Source organism: Oryza sativa, chromosome 11 (assembly GCF_034140825.1).
Source record: "Oryza sativa Japonica Group chromosome 11, ASM3414082v1".
Classification (NCBI taxonomy): Eukaryota; Viridiplantae; Streptophyta; class Magnoliopsida; order Poales; family Poaceae; genus Oryza; species Oryza sativa.
Genome location: NC_089045.1, coordinates 26,468,833 through 26,490,113, shown reverse-complemented (window position 1 = coordinate 26,490,113; position 21,281 = coordinate 26,468,833). Strand labels below are relative to the sequence as shown.

General features: G+C 41.6%; 1 protein-coding gene and 1 long non-coding RNA gene across 2 annotated transcripts; one reads left to right on the top strand and one right to left on the bottom strand.

Moving 5' to 3' along the window:
• The first annotated feature begins 637 nt into the window (after positions 1-637).
• LOC4350958 (probable LRR receptor-like serine/threonine-protein kinase At3g47570) lies at positions 638-4,324 on the top strand. The gene is made up of 2 exons (XM_015760310.3): positions 638-3,638; positions 3,771-4,324. The coding sequence occupies exons 1-2, from the start codon at positions 668-670 to the stop codon at positions 4,133-4,135; spliced, it is 3,336 nt and encodes a 1,111-aa protein (XP_015615796.1). The 5' UTR covers positions 638-667; the 3' UTR covers positions 4,136-4,324.
• Positions 4,325-11,409: 7,085 nt separating this feature from the next.
• On the bottom strand, positions 11,410-11,745 carry LOC136353920 (uncharacterized). The gene is made up of 3 exons (XR_010737430.1): positions 11,716-11,745; positions 11,515-11,613; positions 11,410-11,435 (listed from the first exon to the last, which is right to left on the bottom strand). It is a non-coding gene; the product is annotated as an uncharacterized lncRNA (long non-coding RNA).
• Positions 11,746-21,281: the final 9,536 nt, after the last annotated feature.

The following is a 21,281-nucleotide window of genomic DNA, read 5'->3' as shown; positions in this document are numbered from 1 at the left end:
TAGGGCAGTATTTACGGGGAGGGGGGTGTGAGTATAATCTTGCATGCGTAGTAATGTGTGTGCGCCTGTGCGCCTGTAGTGTAATCGTAAGAAAAAATTATGAAATTAAAGCATCAGATAATAAAATGGTTAAGAAACGGGGATGTTTGTAATCGGATAAGATGAAGGAGTAGGTGGATAAGTTTTATTCGGATAAATTTTAAACCATAGAAATTCATTCATTTTGGGACTCAGAGTATATTCCACGAAAGATCGTCCTATATGCTATTGTCTGCACTGGCACCATATCATGCGCCAGTGTTCACATACGTCATCAAATTAATCTCACAGGTCCAGGTTCTAACAATTTAATTACGTCTACATTTTGAAATAGATTTGCTAAGGTTCTAGTTGCAAAAGAAGTTCCCAACAATGGTGGAACTGTAAAACGTTCACTTCAAATGCAAACGGCCTTGTTTAGTTGCAAGCTTTTTCTTCAAACTTTCAACTTTTTCATCAGATCAAAACTTTTCTACACACATAAACTTCCAACTTTTCCATCACATCGTTTCAATTTCAACCAAACTTCTAATTTTGCCGTGAACTAAACACATACGTGGTGTCCTATATATAGATGCTAACCCTTCCGTTATGGTTCAGTCTTCAAGCATCAATTCCATCAAAAGAAATGTTTCGCTTAGCTCTCAATAAACCCATCACACCGATGCTAGTGCTAGCCTTCATTCTTTTCCTGAACTTGCGCCTTCCCTTCTGCTTGTCAGCTCAGTTTCACAACGAATCCAATGCTGATAGGCAGGCTCTCCTCTGCCTCAAGTCCCAGCTCCATGACCCCTCTGGAGCTTTAGGCTCATGGAGAAATGATTCCAGTGTTTCGATGTGTGATTGGCATGGGGTTACATGCAGCACAGGGCTTCCAGCTCGAGTAGATGGATTAGACCTCGAGTCAGAAAACATCACCGGCCAAATATTTCCTTGTGTTGCTAACCTCAGTTTCATCTCCAGAATTCACATGCCTGGTAACCAACTCAATGGCCACATTTCACCTGAGATCGGCCGTTTAACACACCTCAGGTATCTAAATCTCAGCGTGAATGCACTTAGTGGTGAAATACCAGAGACTTTATCGTCATGTTCTCGCCTCGAAACCATCAATCTGTATAGCAACTCCATTGAAGGTAAGATTCCTCCAAGTCTTGCTCATTGTTCATTTCTTCAGCAAATTATTCTTAGCAATAACCATATTCATGGAAGCATACCTTCGGAGATTGGTTTGCTTCCCAACCTTTCTGCACTATTCATTCCTAACAATGAGCTCACTGGCACCATTCCTCCACTTTTGGGAAGTAGCAAAACACTTGTATGGGTGAATCTCCAAAATAATAGCCTTGTTGGGGAAATACCCCCTTCTCTCTTCAACAGCTCTACCATAACTTACATAGATCTCTCACAGAATGGTCTATCCGGGACTATTCCTCCATTCTCAAAAACATCTTTGGTTCTGCGATACCTTTGCTTAACTAATAATTACATCTCTGGCGAGATTCCCAACTCAATTGATAACATTCTCTCCCTGTCTAAGTTGATGCTTTCTGGAAACAACTTAGAAGGGACCATTCCAGAGAGCCTAGGAAAACTCTCTAATTTGCAATTACTAGATCTAAGTTATAATAACTTATCAGGAATTATTTCACCAGGAATATTTAAAATCTCAAATCTTACCTATCTTAATTTTGGTGACAACCGATTTGTTGGGAGAATTCCCACCAACATTGGCTATACCCTTCCAAGACTCACTAGTTTCATACTACATGGGAACCAGTTTGAAGGACCAATTCCTGCTACATTAGCCAATGCTTTGAATCTTACAGAGATTTATTTTGGACGCAACTCCTTCACTGGTATTATTCCTTCATTGGGATCCTTGTCCATGTTGACTGACTTAGATCTAGGTGACAATAAGCTTGAGTCTGGAGATTGGACTTTCATGTCTTCACTAACAAACTGCACCCAACTGCAAAATTTGTGGTTGGGTGGAAATAATCTACAAGGAGTACTTCCCACTTCTATTGGCAACCTATCAAAAGGACTACAGATATTGAATCTAGTACAGAACCAGTTGACTGGCAGCATACCTTCAGAAATAGAAAACCTCACTGGTCTCACTGCCATTCTGATGGGTAATAATATGCTCTCCGGACAAATTCCCAGCACAATTGCAAATCTTCCAAACTTGCTGATCCTAAGCTTATCTCACAACAAGCTTTCTGGAGAAATTCCTCGATCAATAGGCACACTAGAGCAGCTCATTGAACTTTATCTTCAGGAAAATGAATTAACTGGGCAAATACCTTCAAGTTTAGCAAGATGCACAAATTTGGTTGAGCTAAACATTTCAAGAAATAACCTCAATGGAAGCATTCCGTTAGATCTCTTTTCGATTTCTACACTTTCTAAAGGTCTGGACATATCCTATAATCAACTCACTGGGCACATACCACTGGAGATTGGTAGATTGATTAATCTTAATTCTCTTAATATCTCCAACAACCAATTATCTGGTGAGATCCCCTCCAATCTTGGTGAGTGCCTTGTTTTGGAATCAGTTCGCTTGGAGGCAAATTTTCTACAAGGAGGCATCCCGGAATCTCTAATTAACTTAAGAGGCATAATTGAGATTGATTTTTCCCAAAACAACTTGTCTGGTGAAATCCCAAAATATTTTGAGTCTTTTGGATCTTTACGCTCTCTCAATCTATCTTTCAATAACCTTGAGGGACCTGTTCCCAAAGGAGGCGTGTTTGCAAATTCTAGCGATGTGTTCATCCAAGGAAATAAAATGTTATGTGCAAGTTCACCAATGTTACAGTTACCACTTTGCAAGGAACTGTCAGCCAAACGGAAGACATCCTATATTCTTACTGTGGTAGTTCCAGTTAGTACAATTGTTATGATTACCTTGGCATGTGTTGCCATCATGTTTCTGAAGAAGAGATCTGGACCGGAGAGAATCGGCATTAACCATTCGTTCAGGCGTTTGGATAAAATATCATACAGTGATCTGTACAAAGCAACATATGGTTTCTCTTCAACAAGTCTTGTTGGTTCAGGAACATTTGGATTGGTATATAAAGGTCAATTGAAGTTCGGTGCACGCGATGTTGCAATTAAAGTATTTAGACTTGACCAAAATGGAGCACCCAATAGTTTTTCTGCTGAATGTGAGGCACTGAAAAGCATTCGCCATCGGAATCTTGTAAGAGTAATTGGCTTATGTTCAACCTTTGATCCATCAGGAAACGAGTTTAAAGCACTAATTCTTGAGTATAGAGCGAATGGTAACCTCGAAAGCTGGATCCATCCAAAACCATGCAGTCAAAGCCCCCCAAAACTGTTTAGTTTGGCTTCAAGGGTAAGAGTAGCTGGAGACATTGCCACTGCATTGGATTATCTTCATAACCGATGCACTCCTCCTTTGGTTCACTGCGATCTGAAACCAAGCAATGTTCTTTTGGATGACGAAATGGTTGCTTGTATTAGTGATTTTGGACTTGCAAAGTTTCTGCACAACAACTTTATAAGCCTCAATAATTCATCAAGCACTACTGGATTAAGAGGATCAATCGGATACATTGCACCAGGTGAGCACTTGCTTCATTGTTATTTGTATTTTATCTATTGTTTCCACTAGCTCTACCAAGGAAGTGATGCAAAATTGTATCATATTTTGACTGACTAATGAATATTATTAACTTGCACAATATTGATTGTAGAGTATGGCTTGGGATGCAAGGTCTCAGCTGAGGGTGATGTATACAGTTACGGAATTATTGTTCTAGAAATGATAACAGGAAAGCAACCAACTGATGAAATCTTTCAAGATGGAATGGACCTTCACAACTTTGTGGAGTCGGCATTTCCGGATCAAATCAGTGACATTTTAGATCCTACTATCACCGAATATTGTGAAGGTGAAGACCCAAATCATGTTGTGCCTGAAATACTAACATGCGCCATACAAATGGCCAAGCTTGGGCTAATGTGCACAGAGACATCACCAAAAGATCGACCGACAATGGATGATGTTTACTATGATATCATTTCCATCAAAGAAAAATATTATGCACTGATCAACTGAGGAAATGGATGGATACTACTGAAGTTCACCTCCTGAAACTAGTAAAATTGTGCTGGTACTCATCTTTCCAGTTGTTGTAGTGAAGATTCTCTTTATGAATCCAAATAAACTATGATTACGATTTTGTAGTTACACTTGTACACACTACAATTTTAACATGGGGGCAATGCAGCTGTTAAGGTTCTCCCATGCTGTTATGCAGTCTATTCCAAAGGCATTGATCACAAAATTTTGATGGCCCATGCAACAATTGCATAGGAGTGATTTTCTATGGAACGGCACACGAATATAATATCAATAATTTTGTGTACTGTGAACTATTCTAGCTAAATTAAGGTATGCCACTGTACTTATTCAGAGGCACACGGAAACTTTATGCAATAAACAATGGTGATGACAGAAAAAGCAGAAAACTTTGAATATATACGAATTCATTAGTCTTAGTCAAGTTAGTTTCTTGAAAGCCTAGTATGATCATACAGCCTAGATACCCAATCAGGTTGCCATCCCATTTTTTGTGCCGAAAGAGCAATCACCAATTAGAATCAGGAAGCACACACCTAGCTAGTAATTCGGTGCGTCTATTTTGCCATCTGAGTTCAGCTGCTCGATCTGTACACAACTTACCCTAGAACTCTCGTTAATTGGATCATTGGAGAATCAACTTGGTTCTAGTTTCCAGTGTAAATATTAACACTATGAAAGTAGGAAAAGCTCTATCCGAGTATCACACGATTCCTCCCAAGAAATAATTGGCGACATGACTGTGAAGTTTGTTTGGTTGTTTTGCTGAATTTTTTTTTTCTATTGGTCTTTCTGGTGCAGGGGAAATCTCACGCTGGCTCCTGCTCTGTTCTTGGGTAGACCAGAGGACACATTCCCCTGCTCCTCTGCCCCTCTTGCTGATCTCAGATTTGAACAGTGGGAGAAGTTCTGCTTAATGGCAACAAATATTTGTACTACTTTCTATTTCTGTAGATCAAATCAGTGGAAATCATGTCTTCCATTTTTATCAGCAAAATGGACCGTATGACGATGACGGAGCATGTGCCTTTGCTAGTGATCACACCCTTTTGTGAACAAGACTGACAAACGGCCTCATGTTTTTGCTTATGCCTATACTTATTAGCCAAAATTTAAATTTTCAATCATAAATTTAGAGTTGATTTTGGGATTTTTTTTTATTGTGGTTTATTTTTCAGCGTTTGTTTTTAGATCGTTAAGAACACGTATATAAAAGTTTTATTCATAGACTATTTTTCATTTGCAAATATGTTATTTTACTTATTCCTCGAATCAGCAATGATGAGGCTATCAGTTAACCACCTACATCAAGCACACTAGCATTGGTGCTCCCTCAAGAGGAAGCTATCTGAATTATTGGGAAACACATCTCTTCAGTAGAATTGCCAATATCATTGAGTTGAGAAATGTCATTTAATTTGAATTTGCCCTATTGTACACATGCTATATACTAAATTTGTGTTTTCCAATTGTCATGGTTTCACGTTGTGACTGAGTTAATTTTCTGTAAATTAACAAATCATTAATTAACTCCTGTTTGAACAGTTACCATGTTGTCAGAGATAGAATGAAGCAATAATGTCGTTGACTGGTTACTGGCCATAAATCTACACTTCATCTTCAAGGGTTAAAAATCTGTATTTATGATTCAAAGGATCACCTTGGATTGGTTTGGATTTTAGTTCAATCTCTTTTCCATTCCTAAAAGGATTAGACATATATATAGACTAGAAAAAATGCATGTGCGTTGCGACGGGTGAAGGCTATTTTAATCTTATTATTATTATACGGTTTAATTAAGGTGAAATTCACCATGAGAATTCGCTTAAAGTCATGAGCTGCAGTTAGAGTCCGATCATCTTAAGTTAGCATTCGAGTTTTTTAAAGGGATTTCTTATACGGCTCTTCTTCTGTATTTCCAAATGTAAACGGACTTAATAAACGTCTCAAATACGGATATGTATTTCCAAAAGTTAACGAATTTGAAAACCGACTCATACACAAATGACGTACCAAAGTACCGGCAATAACATCTTTAATTTTTTTAATAGTAGAGATATCTGCCTATCCAAAAGCAAGACCAGAGAAAAGAGAGGTGCAAACCATTCCATCATTCCAAGTTGGCAGAAAGTTAACGACTAATTAATCACTTGTGTATTTACCGGTCAAAATTTTAATAAGTCGGAGGGGTATGTGAAACAATAAATAGTTTCATCTACTATAAATGTATAGAAGCAGTCCATTCATCTATAAAAACAACCATGCTCGCTAATTTCAGTAATTCAGATGAGAAAGTTACCTATAAGACATATCCCCCATATTGGAACTTGTCTCTGACCAGTTCTCCATGTTGATCCAAAAAAAAAAAAAACATAGGCATGTGAAGTATTGGGACGACTAGAAATGGATAGGCATCTTGCTAGATCTCTTCAATGATCTGCTACCCTGATGTTTAAGCTCGAGTAGTCACATACTCACAAAAGCAACTAACGAAGGGTCTGTCTAAAGCTACATCCTGTGATCGTGGCTGCATAGAAGCCAGTAGGCAGTAGCATAGCAGAATACTAGTGTGCCGCGATAACTCTTGTTCAGCTTCCACGGCGGCTGCTGTATGCTGCAGACTGCAGTGGCTAACGAGCAGTTTTGGAGTGAATCTATCGACGCAGTGGCTCAGCCTCAGTTGACAGCTAAACGTAATATATTTAGAGTCTTCTCTTTCTTGATCGTTGATTTTTTTTTCTTATTTTCTTATTTAGCCCGACTGCCATCTTGTAAATAGGATTCAATAAGATGATATTCTTAACCAGAACGTCTACATCGAAATGACCTATTGTTATGCAAGCTGCCAGCTCAGCAAAAGATGACACATTGACTACTTGCAGCTCTTATGTGGTCCTATGTAATCAATGGCGTCAAATATTTAGGGACGGAGGGAGTATATCTTTAGAATGATTTTAGAGGAACTTTAGAGCATATCTTTAGAATGATTTTAGAGGAACTTTAGAGCATCTCCAAGAAAGGCCCAAATATGTTACTGAAGACTAAATTTTGAGACTTTGGTTAACATTAGGCCTCCAATAGACTTTCAATCATGGTCCCAAAATTTACCTACACCTAAAATCAAGGCCAATCCCATTTAGGATTTGGGCCTTTTTTTTTTTGCCCACTTCCTTTTACCCCTTCTCGCGCAGTCTTCTTTCTCGTGCTAACTAGAGCACAACGCTGCACCCAAGCTGCCGTATTAACTTCGTCGGTTTCGGTTATGGTTTTCCATGGGATCAGCACCAATCCTCCATCCCCGCCATCTGCCCGTCTCCCGTGCCGCCTTCCCTCCATCCATAGCACCAACTGCCCTTCATCGGGTGCGACGGATCGAAACAAGAGCATCCTAACATGTTGCCTACGATATTAACCTACAGATTCATGACACGGCCGTGTAGAGGATCAACTGGGCCTTCTATTTCTCCACATTAGATGTGAAATCATTCGTCAATACCACCGTGGCCGGTGGGTTTATGTGACAGTGGCAGGAGCTCGCGGCATTTAGAAATGGCAGCACAGCAGGGGAGTGATCTGATCTGATCTGATCCACGCGCTTCTTAAAAAAAAAATCGGTACCAACCATGGGCCCATCCAATCATACGTGGTTACTAACTAATTTTTGGGATTCTATTTTTAGTGGAGATGGAACATATTGGGCCTAAAAGTGAAAAGAAGAAAATCATAGGAACCCTGTTAACCACTTGGTGGCATGTTTGGCTGGAGCGAAACCGATGGATTTTCCAGCAAAGATCGCAATCAGCGACCCAAGTAGCTTTCTTGATAAAGGAAAATATAGACCTTTTGTAATTTGTTCTTGTCTGGCTTCCTTTTTAGGTGGTCCTAGATGTTTCAAGGCTCTCACCAGAGATCTGCCTTGTTCTTGTACTTAAACCAATCATTCCCTTCCAATATATCCAGCAATGCTCTTGACGTCTAAGCTTTTCAAAAAAAAAAACATATATGCATCCTCAAAAGTGCAATTGTACCACAAAAGTGTGGCATTCCAGCCTACCAGCAACCGCTGTAGACCTCATATGTTCCTAGATATTCAATTGCCACCAGTGGTGAGAAATGTACTCACTTAAGCAGCTACGGTGGAAATCTGATGGCCCAGCGGGGTGTGGTGGCATCCCAAGATCGTAGCACATTTCTATGTGGGTCTACTGGCAGATTTATGGGTGATGAATTTTTATATTATTGTGAGGACTGAAGATCACAGTTTTACTGTAAACACCATATTTTGATATTTTCTTCAACGTTTGTACATTAATCGCTAGTTTCTTTTCATGCGTGTATAATGTATCAACAAGCACAAAGTGAATGTCATGATAATATGCATTAATTTTAGATATAAGTCCAATAATGATACTCGATCTGTACTAGCACAAAGTACACGCTTGTCACAAGTGACAAATGCTGATCTTTTCGATACATGCATGGATGCATTTTATTTCTTTCGTACATAATATATCAACAATAACAAAATAGACATTATATGCAAATACGTTAATTTCAAATATAAATTTGAAATAATTCTACGTGTGCGGGAGAAAAATATGAGCCATGCATGTGTTAAAGCGGGGAATAGATGATGAAAACCATCGAATAAGTGAAAACCTGACATATAAGTTCTAAGGAAAAAGTCCAAATTACCCTCTAAACTTTGGATGGAAGTCCGTAAAGCACTCTAAACTTTAAAATAGGACATTCAACCCCCTAAACTTTATAATACCGTTTATATAAGTTGGATGAGTTTGATCACATGTCATATGCTTTGGACATATATATTAAAATTTTGACTTAAATCTTTCTGTTTACTCCTTATTAGCTCTCACTTACAACATAATAATAGTATGACACTACTGTATAAAAATAAATTGATAACTTATAACTGATGATATCCAAATATGTTATATTAGTTAGAAAAAATTATTTGTTTAAGCTTCCAAAATATGCAAAACTATCATCCAAAACCATCTTATGGGGTAATATGGATGGTATGGTAAAGTTTAGGGTGTTGGATATCCGGTTTTAAAGTTCAGGATGCTAGACGGACTACCATATAAAGTTTAGGGGGGTATTTGGACATTTTTCAAGTTCTAAATACATGCAAAAATCGCTAAACAGGTATAGGTATTAGTATGTCACCACCAAATCTCATGTTCAAACCAACTTCATGTGCGAGGGATAAAACAAATTTGTTAGCTCACAATTTCAAAGGAATACTTGTTACAATTCGAAATTAAGAGTCCTTTCAGAGGAAGCTCAACATTTATGACATACTCCCTCCGTTCCAAAAAAAAAAATAAACCTAGAAAGGGATGTGACATTTTCTAGTATAACGAATCTGGATAAAGGGTTGTCCAGATTCATTGTAATAAGAGATGTCACATCCTTGCCTAGGTTGTGTTTTTCTGGGATGGAGGAAGTAGTACAAACTGATTTATATATGGGGATATGTGCAAATAGAACTACACATTTGCTATGGACTAAAAAACACAAATCTATTCAGTTTTGCCCTCCCATGGTACATGTATGTATATGGATCTGCAACTGACACTACTGGAGAAACCATATTTCCCCGGTCGACCAAAAACCACAATAGTCTAGGTTTGAATAGAAACCGGGACTAAAGATAATTTTTTTGTCCCGGTTTAAAACTCTATCGTTCCAAGATGATCTTTAGTCCCTGTTAGTGTTACCAACCGAGACTAAGGATCATATTTAGTCCCGGTTCATTTACCGTCAGATTTTCTCAGGGGGCCTGGGATCTTTAGTCCCGGTTAGTATTATCAATCGGAACTAAACATCGATCTTTAGTCCGGGTTGGTATTATCAACTGGAACTAAAAATCCATATACAATATATAATCCCTAGGGCTTATCCTCCAAACTCATCATCTCCCCTCTCTCTCAGCAGACCGTTCTTATCCTCTCATCTCCCCTCTCTCTCTTATCCTTTACGGCATTCTTATCCTATCTTCTTCTGCCTTAGATCAAGGAGTGAGAGACTGGCGCACGGCGGTGGCAGCCTGTGTGCGCCGGAGCAGGCGGGATTGGCCGTGGAAGATGCGGCAGCGGCTGCCAGAAGTGGTCGGTGGTGGTCGGGCTGGGGAGGCGCGTGGCGACGGTAGGCGGCGGCCGTCAGGGCTGCGCGCGCCCAGGAGGGGGGGGCGGCGCGCATGCGTATTTCCTTTTTTTTTATCTTTTTTCCTTGTTAATCTGTGAACGATTGTTTGTTGAGATGATATGTGATGATTGTTTGTTGAGAATAATTTGTTCATTCAATTTGTGATTTGAGGATGAGAATGTTATTGTGATTTGAGAATAAATGTCTATCTTTAGTCCCAGATTCGTAGTTAGGTGGTTCCCAACCGAGACTACAGAGCCTTTCTCCAGTAGTTCCCATGGATATATATCAAAGGCCAGGAGGATGACCGAAAATCCTTATATGCATGAGTGATGAGTTGACATTAAGATTCATCCAAACAAGAGCAAAAACCAAAGTAAAATTTGGATTGGGAGCACTGGTGGAGAAACCCTTTGTAGTCCCGGTTTGTAACCCCCCTTTAGTCCCGGTTTCCAAACCGGGAGTACCAATCCGGGACTAAAGATCGCTATCTTTAGTCCCGGGTGAAATAACCGGGACTAAAGATCGAGCTGACCTTTTTTTTTTTTGCATGGCCCTGTTGCTGCATGGTTTATATATATATATATATATATATATATATATATATATATATATATATATATATATATATATATATAAACCATGCATATATATATTTCAATACATATATATGCATACATATATATATATATATATATATATATATATTATATTATATTATATTATATGTATATATGGTTCAGTACATATGTACATGCATAATATATATGTATTTATACATATATATGTTATGCAAATGCATATGTATATAGATATATATATGACCAAAATATATTTACATTATAGAAAATGTGTACACATGCATATAGAAACATATGTAGTCATGTATTAATTACAATCCATTATATGTCCTAGCTAGCTACGATTTCGACGTAGTAGTAGTCGCTGCTAGCTCAGAAGCTAAGGACCGGTGAATTGTGTTTCTGTCGTAGTAGAATTCACCCTTGGGATCAAGGATTTCTTCGTTGATGAATCCCATGAGTTGTTCTTGAACCGCCGCGATAAATTCCTTGTGTGTGATCAGGTTATCCCTCATGCGAATAAACTATATGAATGTATGAAATTGATTAGTAATTAAACAAGAAATCGTTATGTAATGAAAATTTGAATTTATTTGTACGTACATCGAGCTCTCTTGTGGTGATGATTTGGTCTGCAAGGCAGTGGCAATACTCACACACGTAGTAGCCGCACAAGTTAGTTCCCTGCTTTTGCTTTGCGCACTACAAATAAATGACAAATTAACGGCGTGAGATCTAATTAATATACACTTGTATGTATTAATTTGAATCGGAGAAATGTAAATGTAGAGCATGTGTACTCACAGGAAATTTGAACCTCCGCCTAAGTCTTTCACTCCAGTTGCCGTGGACGAAATGACGGAACCGATACCAAGCCCTACATGGAGTTTAAAGATATGATTCGTAATAGAAATAATTAACATAATAAGAATTTCTTAATTAACAGAGGAACTTATGCCAGTACCTATCTATAAGTTCGAAAACCTTGTAAAACGTAGACTCTTTTTTATCCATTGAGTCATATACGTTGACGGTGCAGGCCGACAGGTCGAAGAGTAAAAGCACCCAGTGGAATCTGCAATGTGCGTGGGATGCATTACATATGAAACACTTAGCAAGTTCGTACGGGAATGAAATTTGGTAAGTAGGAAGACAGTAAAATTATACTAACTCTGTGTTGTACAGCAACAGTATGAACGTCTTGTAATGCTGCGCCTTCAGGAGATGGACGAGATTGTCCTCTGTTTCCTGCGGATATTGGTCGAGCATTGCGACGTTTACTCTCCGAGAGTCGATGAATCCAGTATCGAAAACCCTCCGCTGTCGGGCCCTTTGAATCACCATTCTACAACGATAAAAGGGAGTATTTTATTTTATATAGTCTACTTATATACAAGGACCTAATTAATTAAAGGAGACGTAGTAATTAAGAATTATAACTAAACGATATACTTACAAAATCCAGCAACTCATAATAGAGACGTCGAGGGCATCCAGCTGGTATACTTCGTAGATTCCCTTGAAATTGATCCAGAGAATATCATCTCCTTGCAAGAAGTCTGGGTCCCTGATCCTCGCTCCGATCATCTCTCTACCGGTGGCGCTCATCTCCATGTACAGCTGATGGAACTTGTACATTTTTGTGGGTAGGGACTGCACCAGCTCGGGCTTGACAAGCGGTTTACCGAGTTCGTACATGTATTTCAATTCCGCCTTTTCTATTGGTTCAACTCCTAGCAATTGATCCGTAGTTAGACCGGTGTCAATAATAAATTCTTCTATCGTCATGTCTTCCCCGATCACCAACGGCTCGATCTCCTGGTTTAGTTGCTCTCTAAGCTGAGGGACTGATTTGGAATTTCCAGAAGATGCTTTCTTCAGCGTTCGCTCATAGTCCGATAGCTTGATGGCCTCCTTGACAGGTGCAGACATACCCCTGAAGAAGTTCCTGACACTGGGGTCTATAGGAATCTTCTTTTCTGGACTTCGAGGCTCGAATTGTCTCTTGACTTCTGATGCAACTTAAGCGTCAAGCTCCTCTTGCGTGCAATCGTACCCCGGGTCCTTGTTCTTGGCGGCGTCAACTTTCGCCTTCTTCGTTGCCCTTATGTGGGCAGGCGGTGGAGCTGGGGGGCCCCTGACTTTGAAGGTGCCGGAAGAGGAGCTTGCGGGGGAGTAGGTGTAGGAGCACGAGGAGGAGTCGGTGCAGGATCCTGAGGAGGAGTCGATGCTGGAGCCTGAGGTGGAGACGGTGCTGGCGGAGCATGAGGAGGAGACGGTGCAGGATCCTGAGGAGGAGATGGCGGAGCCGGAGGAGATGGTGCACGAGACGCCGCCTGTCGCCCAGGGAGGATGATGTACCGCCTGCGCCATAGAATAATGGCATGGCATGTGTCTCGTAGATGCGTCTCACCGTCTCCTCCAGGGTAATCCAGCTCGAGGTCCTCGTACGCGCCTTCGACCAACTCAACTTCGACCTTCGAGTATCCTGTTGGAATCGGCCTGCAGTGGTAAGTACCTGAAGGGTCCGTTGGGATGGCCATGCCCGACGCCACCTTCATGTTGTGAGAGATTATTTATTAGTAATCAACATATATAAGCAGCAACTAGCGGAATGGCTAAATCTTACCTTTATTGATAAGTTCTTGAAAGGAATATGCAGCTCACATGGTGTCCGCTGAGTGATGTCATCAACGGGACAGGTCGATTCGTCCTGTGTTTGCATGGCGTCCATGCTCTGTGATCCTACCTGCCCCGTTGAGGCGCAGCTGCTACGGTTTCCTGACGGGCTCACCATTGCAGGAGGAATGGTCGGCTGGGGATCATGGGACCGATGTGCGGCCATGCGTTCATCAACCTTCCTTGCCACCTCCTCTTGCATGTTGAGTTCGTACCTCGATACCCGGAACTCTAGGTCTGCAATCTTCGCCTCGGTATCTCTCTTGCTCCTCATCCGACTCCTGTACGTGTGGATGTCCTCCTTGAAACCAATCTTCCAAGGAATCACCCCTTTCCCTCGTGTTCGTCCTGGATGCTCTGGAGTCTGCAGGGCGAGTGTCAGCTCGTCCCTATCTCTGTCTGGTCGGAACGTGCCCTGAGAGGAGGCTTCCACTGCATCTGTTAGTCGTCGCGCAGCCTCTCGTATCTGATCGCCGAAGACCAGTGAGCCATCAGCTGGGTTGAGCGTTCCACCGTGAGCATAGTACCAGAACTTCGATCGTTTCGGCCAATTGGCTGTTGCCGGTTCGATACCCCTCTCAATCAAGCTAGCCTCCATCTGCTCCCACTTCGGCATCGCGACACTATAGCCTCCTGAACCCAAGTGGTGATGGTACTTCTTCTTGGCGGCATTTTCTTTGTTTCTTTCCATCATCGCCTGCCCTTGTTCACCTGTCTTATATGCAACGAACTCATCCCAGTGATCCCTTAGCTTTGGGAATGTGTCGAAGTTCGGTGTCTGCCCCTTCAGTATATACTTCTGGTACAGATCTCCCTTGAAGCTCTGAAACTGTTCTGCCATTTTCTTCAGAGTCCACCTTTTCACTTTGTCCTCTGTACCCGCAGGAAGGGTGAATGTCTCGAGCATTGTGGTCCACAGCATCTCTTTCTCCGAATCTGGGACAAAGCTCTCATGATCTCCGCGTGCCCTTGTTCTTCGCCAGTACACCGTACTGACAGGCACGTTATCCCGCACAACCCAACCGCTGTGACGTACATAGTTCTTGGCGGCTTCGGCCGGGGCACTAGGACGTCCATCTTCTTCCACTTCCGTTATGATGTGCCGACCCTCAAGCTTCTTCGCTGCACCTCGTTGCCCACGTGCCCTCTTCTGTCCAATGGAGGGTTGACTACCACTAGCCTCCTCCTCCTGGTTCCCCTCCACATCCCTTTCCACGTGCCCTTGCTGGTTCCCCTCCGCATCCCTCTCCACGTTCCCTTCCTCGTTCAAGTACTGGTTTGGATCCTCGTTCCCCTCTTCTTCATTCTAGTACTGGCTGCTTCCCTCCGCGATTGTATCATACAATATCTGTTCCTCATCGCGGTCAGCCATCTGTTGATACAAGAAACATCTGCTAAGTCACGAGACATTTATGTTTTAACAATCTAAGTCATGTATGCTAAGTGTAAATGTCGTACATTAGAACCCTACACAACCTTACGTGCTAAGTCTAATTACAAATCGTGATATAAGCTAAGTCTAGGTGACGTATATTATACAACCCTAGCTAGTAAATAATTATATACTAAGTCTAATTACAAATAAAATAATCTTATATTAAAACTCAAATAATATTACATGCTAAGACTAAAATAGTCATGTATATGCTAAGTGTTTCGTGCGTATATGCTAAGTCTAATTAAGACTACAATAGTCAATTGCTACTTGTCGCACCAATTCCGTAGTCAATAATTACATACTAAGTCTAATTACAAATAAAGTAATCTTATATTAAAACTCAAATAATATTACATGCTAAGACTAAAATAGTCATGTATGCTAAGTGTTTCGTGCGTATATGCTAAGTCTAATTAAGACTACAATAGTCAATTGCTACTTGTCGCACCACTTCCGTAGTCAATAATTACATACTAAACCTAATTACAAATAAAGTAATCTTATATTAAAACTCAAATAATATTACATGCTAAGACTAAAATAGTCATGTATGCTAAGTGTTTCGTGCGTATATGCTAAGTCTAATTAAGACTACAATAGTCAATTGCTAGGAGTCGCACCAATTCCGTAGTCAATAATGTCATACTAAGTCTAATTTTCAACAAAATAATCTTATATTAAAACTCAAATAATATTAGAACACTACACAATCTTATATGATAAGTCTAATTACAGGTCTAATAATCTTAATTAATTGCATTACAAATATAACAATCATTTATATTATTACGTCACTTGACTGCTCTAATTCCTTCTAGGGCTAGCTCTTCCACTCAGGCTTGACGGACGACTCCGACAACACGTCTTTTCTGCAAGATATAAAAAGATGTATTATGATAAATGCGAAGTAACATATATATATATATATATATATATATATATATATATATTGCATTTCACGTTAACGTTCGTCCTCGTTCGTTCGCTCGTTCTCGTTCACGTTCGTTCGCTTGTTCTCATTCACGTTCGTTCCCTCGTTCTCGCTTATCTTCGTTCGATCGTTCTCGTTCTCGCTCTCGTTCGTTCGATCGTTCTCGTTCTCATTCACGTTCTCGCGGCAACGTACGTTGACGTGTTCGTTCTCGCTCTCGTTCGTTCGATCGTTCTCGTTCTCGTTCACGTTCTCGCGGCAACGTACGTTGACGTGTTCGTTCTCGCTCTCGTTCGTTCGATCGTTCTCGTTCTCGTTCGTTAACGGCGGTGTGGCGGCATCAGGGCGGCGGTTGGCGCGGCGGCGTGGCATGCCGGCGGCCGCATTGCGCGCGCGCCGGCGAAGGCGGCGGCGTGGCGTGCCGGCGGCGGCATTGCGCGCGCGGCGGCGAAGACGGCGGCGTGGCGTGCCGGCGGCGGCTAGGCGCGGCGTCGGCGTGGCGCGTCGTCGTCGTGGCGCGGCGTCTCGTGGCGGGCGGCGCGACGGAGAGAGATCGAGATCGGAGAGATCGAGATGAAGGGAGATCTGGCGGCGGCGGCTCTCACCCCAGAGATGCGGCGGCAGCGGAGGAGGCGGAGGCGGCGGCGAGGATGACGAGCTCGAGACGACGGCGAGATACGGCGGCGTCGGCGCGGGGATTTGCCCTAGGCAGTGGCGGCGAAGGAGAGAGGCCGAGAGAGATCGATCGGCCGAAAACGTCTAAGTGTTGGTGAAGAAGACGAGGGCGCACCAGGAATATATACACCCCCGGATCTTTACTCCCGGTTGTTGAGAACAACCGGGACTAAATCTTTAGTCTCGGTTGTTGAGAACAACCGGGAGTAAAGAAAAGATCTTTACTCCCGGTTGTTGAGAACAACCGGGACTAAATCTTGAGTCTCGGTTGTTGAGAACAACCGGGAGTAAAGAAAAGATCTTTACTCCCGGTTGTTGAGAACAACCGGGACTAAAGATATCTTTAGTCCCGGTTGTTCTCAACAACCGGGAGTAAAAATCTTTTCCCGCTATTTCGAAATTCTTTTGAAACCCGGTTAGGGTTAAGAACCGGGACTAAAGATTATAGCACTGCATATGATTTTCGCTTACATATGTGTTTATAAAATAGAAGTTAATGCCTTAACATTATTTAAAGTACAAAGATTAATGACAATTACTTCGAAAAATTATTTTTGTCTGTAATAAATTAAGTGGATAAATCGTAATAAGCAAATATATGACTTATAATTAATAAAAACTCCAATATATATATATACTTAGCATATATATGAATGATATTATTATATTGGTAAAAACTCTAATTAAGATATGTATGTACATACTGCATGATTTAAAATTAATAAAAATTTTAATCATCATATATACTTAGCGTAGGAATTATATTAAATTAAATGCTAAAAACTCTAATTAACATATGTAAATACCACATGCATGATTTAAACCTTTTAAAAATTCGAATAGTCATATATAAGTAGCATATGAACGATAGTAAATTAAATTGTGAAAAACTCTAATATATGAATAATAGTTTTAAAAATATATTAAATTTAATACTTTTAAAAACTCTCCAGTCAATTATAATTTGCATATGAATGATAGTAAATTAAATGTTAAAAACTCTAATTAACATATGAAATTGCCACTTGCGTGATTTAAAACTTTAAAAAATCCTCTAGTCAATTATAATTAGCATATGAATGCTAGTAAATTAAATGTTAAAAACTCTAATTAACATACATATGATATTTCCACCTGTGTGATTTAAAACTTTTAAAAATTGTAAGTATCACATATAACTAGCATATACATGATTTAAACTTGTTGAAACCTCTAATAATCGTGCGTAATTAACATATGCCATACATCAATTGATTTATATGGATAATCAATACATCCAAAATAGTTTACATCGTGTACACAATAATTACGGCATTACATCGGCGGTGACGGTTGACCGCACGTACTTTCTCCTCACTATTGTTCCCTCCTTGTGATCGCTGCGTGAGTAAGGGGTGTCTTCATTTGATAGGAGGATGCTAGGGTCAATCGTCACCGTGAAAGGGGGTTGCCCATCCAACTGATCGTAATCCTCGTCAGTCTTGTCCTCAACTCCGACGATTTTTCTTTTGCCTGGGAGAACCACTTGACGCTTAGGCTCATCAGGCCCTCTGCCCTTCTTTCCTTTGCTAGACATGTCCTTCACGAAAAAGACTTGCGTTACATCATTGGCAAGGACAAAAGGTTCGTCCGAGTATCCAACCTTGTTAAGGTCAACAGTTGTCATCCCACTGTCATCAATCATTACGCCTCCACCAGTCAACCTAACCCATTGGCACCGGAACAGAGGAACCTTGAGAGGACCATAGTCAAGTTCCCATATGTCCTCGATGGCACCGTAATACGTGGCAGTTGTTCCATCGTGTCCCATGGCATCGACACGAACAGCGCTGTTTTGGTTCGTGCTCTTCATGTCTTGGCCTCTCGTGTAGAATGTGTACCCATTGATCTCATATCCCTGGAATGTCGTGATCGACCCAGACGGTCCCCTCGCCAGGAAGGCAAGTTGTTGGTTGATCGACTCGTTACCCATGAGATGTTGTCGTAGCCACGCGGGGAAAGTATCAATGTGATGCCGTGTAATCCATGCATCGGACTTACCGATGTTCCTGGCGTGAACTAGAGCCAAGTGCTCCTCGATGTAAGGAACTACCAATGAAGAGTGTTGCAGAACAGTGAAATGGGCTTTACGGAATAAATTGTTGTCTACCGTCATTATTGCTTTCCTTCCGAGAGTTCCCTTTCCCCGTAGTCTCCCTTCATGGCGTGATTCAGGTACCCCGATTGGGCGAAGGTCTTCGATAAATTCTACGCAAAATTCGATGACCTCCTCTGTTCCATAACCCTTGGCGATGCTTGCCTCTGGACGAGCACGGTTACGAACATACTTCTTCAGAACGCCCATGTACCTCTCGAAAGAAAACATGTTGTGTAGGTACATAGGCCCGAGAATACGGATCTCTTTCACAAGGTGACAAAGCAGATGCGTCATTATATTGAAAAATGAAGGTGGAAATATCAACTCAAAACTGACGAGACATTGCACCACTTCATTCTGAAGGGCTTCTAATCTATCCGGATCGATGACCTTCTGCGAAATTGCGTTCATAAATGCACATAGCTTTGTTATTGTTGCCCGGACATTGTCTGGAAGGATACCCCTTATTACAACTGGTAGCAGTTGTGTCATCAACACGTGACAGTCATGAGACTTTAGGTTTGTGAACTTCTTCTCCTTCGTGCTTATTATTCGCTTGATATTCGTGGAGTATCCAGACGGTACCTTTATGCTCTCCAAGCATTCAAATATACTTTCCTTCTCTGCCTTGCTAAGAGTGTAGCTGGCTGGACTCAAGTAATGGCTTCCTTTCTCCTTTGGTTCCGGGTGAAGGTCGCCGCGTTGTTCCATATGCTTCAGATCATTACGTGCTTCCAGTGTATCTTTCGACTTTCCGTATACACCTAGGAAGCCAAGAAGGTTTACGCAAAGGTTCTTAGTGAGGTGCATCACGTCGATTGCGTGGCGTACGTCCAAGAATTCCCAATATGGTAACTCCCAAAATATAGAGTTCTTTTTCCACATCGCCGCGTGACCATCTTCGCTCTTTATATGCTGGCTTCCAGGCCCCTTTCCGAACACTACTTTAAGATCTTTAACCATAGCAAACACTGTTTTCCCGCTGCGATGTTTAGGCTTCGTACGGTGGTCGGCCTTATGTTCGAAGTGCTTGCCTTTCTTCCGTACCGGGTGGTTTGCTGCAAGGAATCGATGATGACCCATGTATACAACCTTTCTACAGTGCTTAAGATATGTACTTTCTGTTTCATCCATACAGTGAGTGCAAGCCTTGTACCCCTTGTTGGACTGTCCGGATAGGTTGCTAAGTGCAGGCCAATCGTTGATGGTTACGAACAGCAGCGCTCGTAGGTTAAACTCCTCCTGTTTGTCCTCGTCCCACACGGGGACACCTTCCTTCTTCCACAACTGTTTAAGATCTTCGACCAGTGGTCTTAGGTACACGTCGATGTCGTTACCAGGTTGCTTGGGGCCTTGAATAATAATCGGCATCATTATGTACTTCCTCTTCATGCATAGCCAGGGGGGGAGGTTGTAGATACACATCGTAACGGGCCAAGTGCTATGGCCGCTGCTCATCTCTCCAAAAGGATTCATGCCATCCGTACTCAAACCAAACCGTATGTTTCGTGCGTCCTTTCCAAATTCTTTAAATTTTCTGTCGATGTTTCGCCACTGCGAACCATCGGCGGGGTGTCTCAGCATCCCGTCCTGTTGACGCTCTTCAGCGTGCCATCGCAACATTCTAGCATTTCCCTTGTTCCTGAACAAACGCCTTAGCCGTGGTATTATAGGGAAATACCACATCACCTTAGCAGGAATTCTATTCTTTGTTAGCTGCCCGTCAACTTCTCCTGGATCGTCCCGTCTAATCTTGTATCGTAGTGCTTTGCAAACAAGGCATGCTTCTAGGTTCTCATACTCCTCACCGCGATATAGGATACAATCGTTCGGACATGCGTGAATCTTATGAACTTCCAGTCCTAACGGGCAGACTATCTTCTTAGCCTCGTACGTTGTCTCGGGCAATTTGTTTCCCCCCGGAAGAATGTTCTTGACGAGTTTCAATAAATCGCCAAATGCCTTGTCACTAACCCCATTTTTTGCCTTCCATTGCAACAACTCCAGAGTGGTATCCAACTTTTTGTGCCCCTGCTCGCAACCTGGGTACAACGAAGTTCTGTGGTCCTCCAACATCTTGTCCAATTTTTGGGCCTCCTTTTCACTTTCGCAGTCCTCCCTGGCGTCCTGCAACATCTGACCAAGATCATCCGCAACGTCGTTACGATCAGCAGCTATTTCCTCCTCGCACGTTTGATTTCCTTCAAATCCAACATACTGAGCAAAGTCCGGAATATTGTCGTCTTCAACTTCATCTTCTTCCATTTCAACACCTTGCTCTCCGTGGGATGTCCAACAATTATAGCTTGGCATAAACCCCGACTCAAACAAGTGGAAATGAATAGTCCTGGATGCAGAATACTCCTTCTGATTCTTACACTTATTGCATGGACAACAAATAAAACCCCTTTGCCTGTTAGCTTCGGCCACTCTCAAAAAATAGTGCACGCCGTCAATAAACTCTTTGGACCGCCGGTCAGCGTACATCCATTGCCGATCCATCTACATGA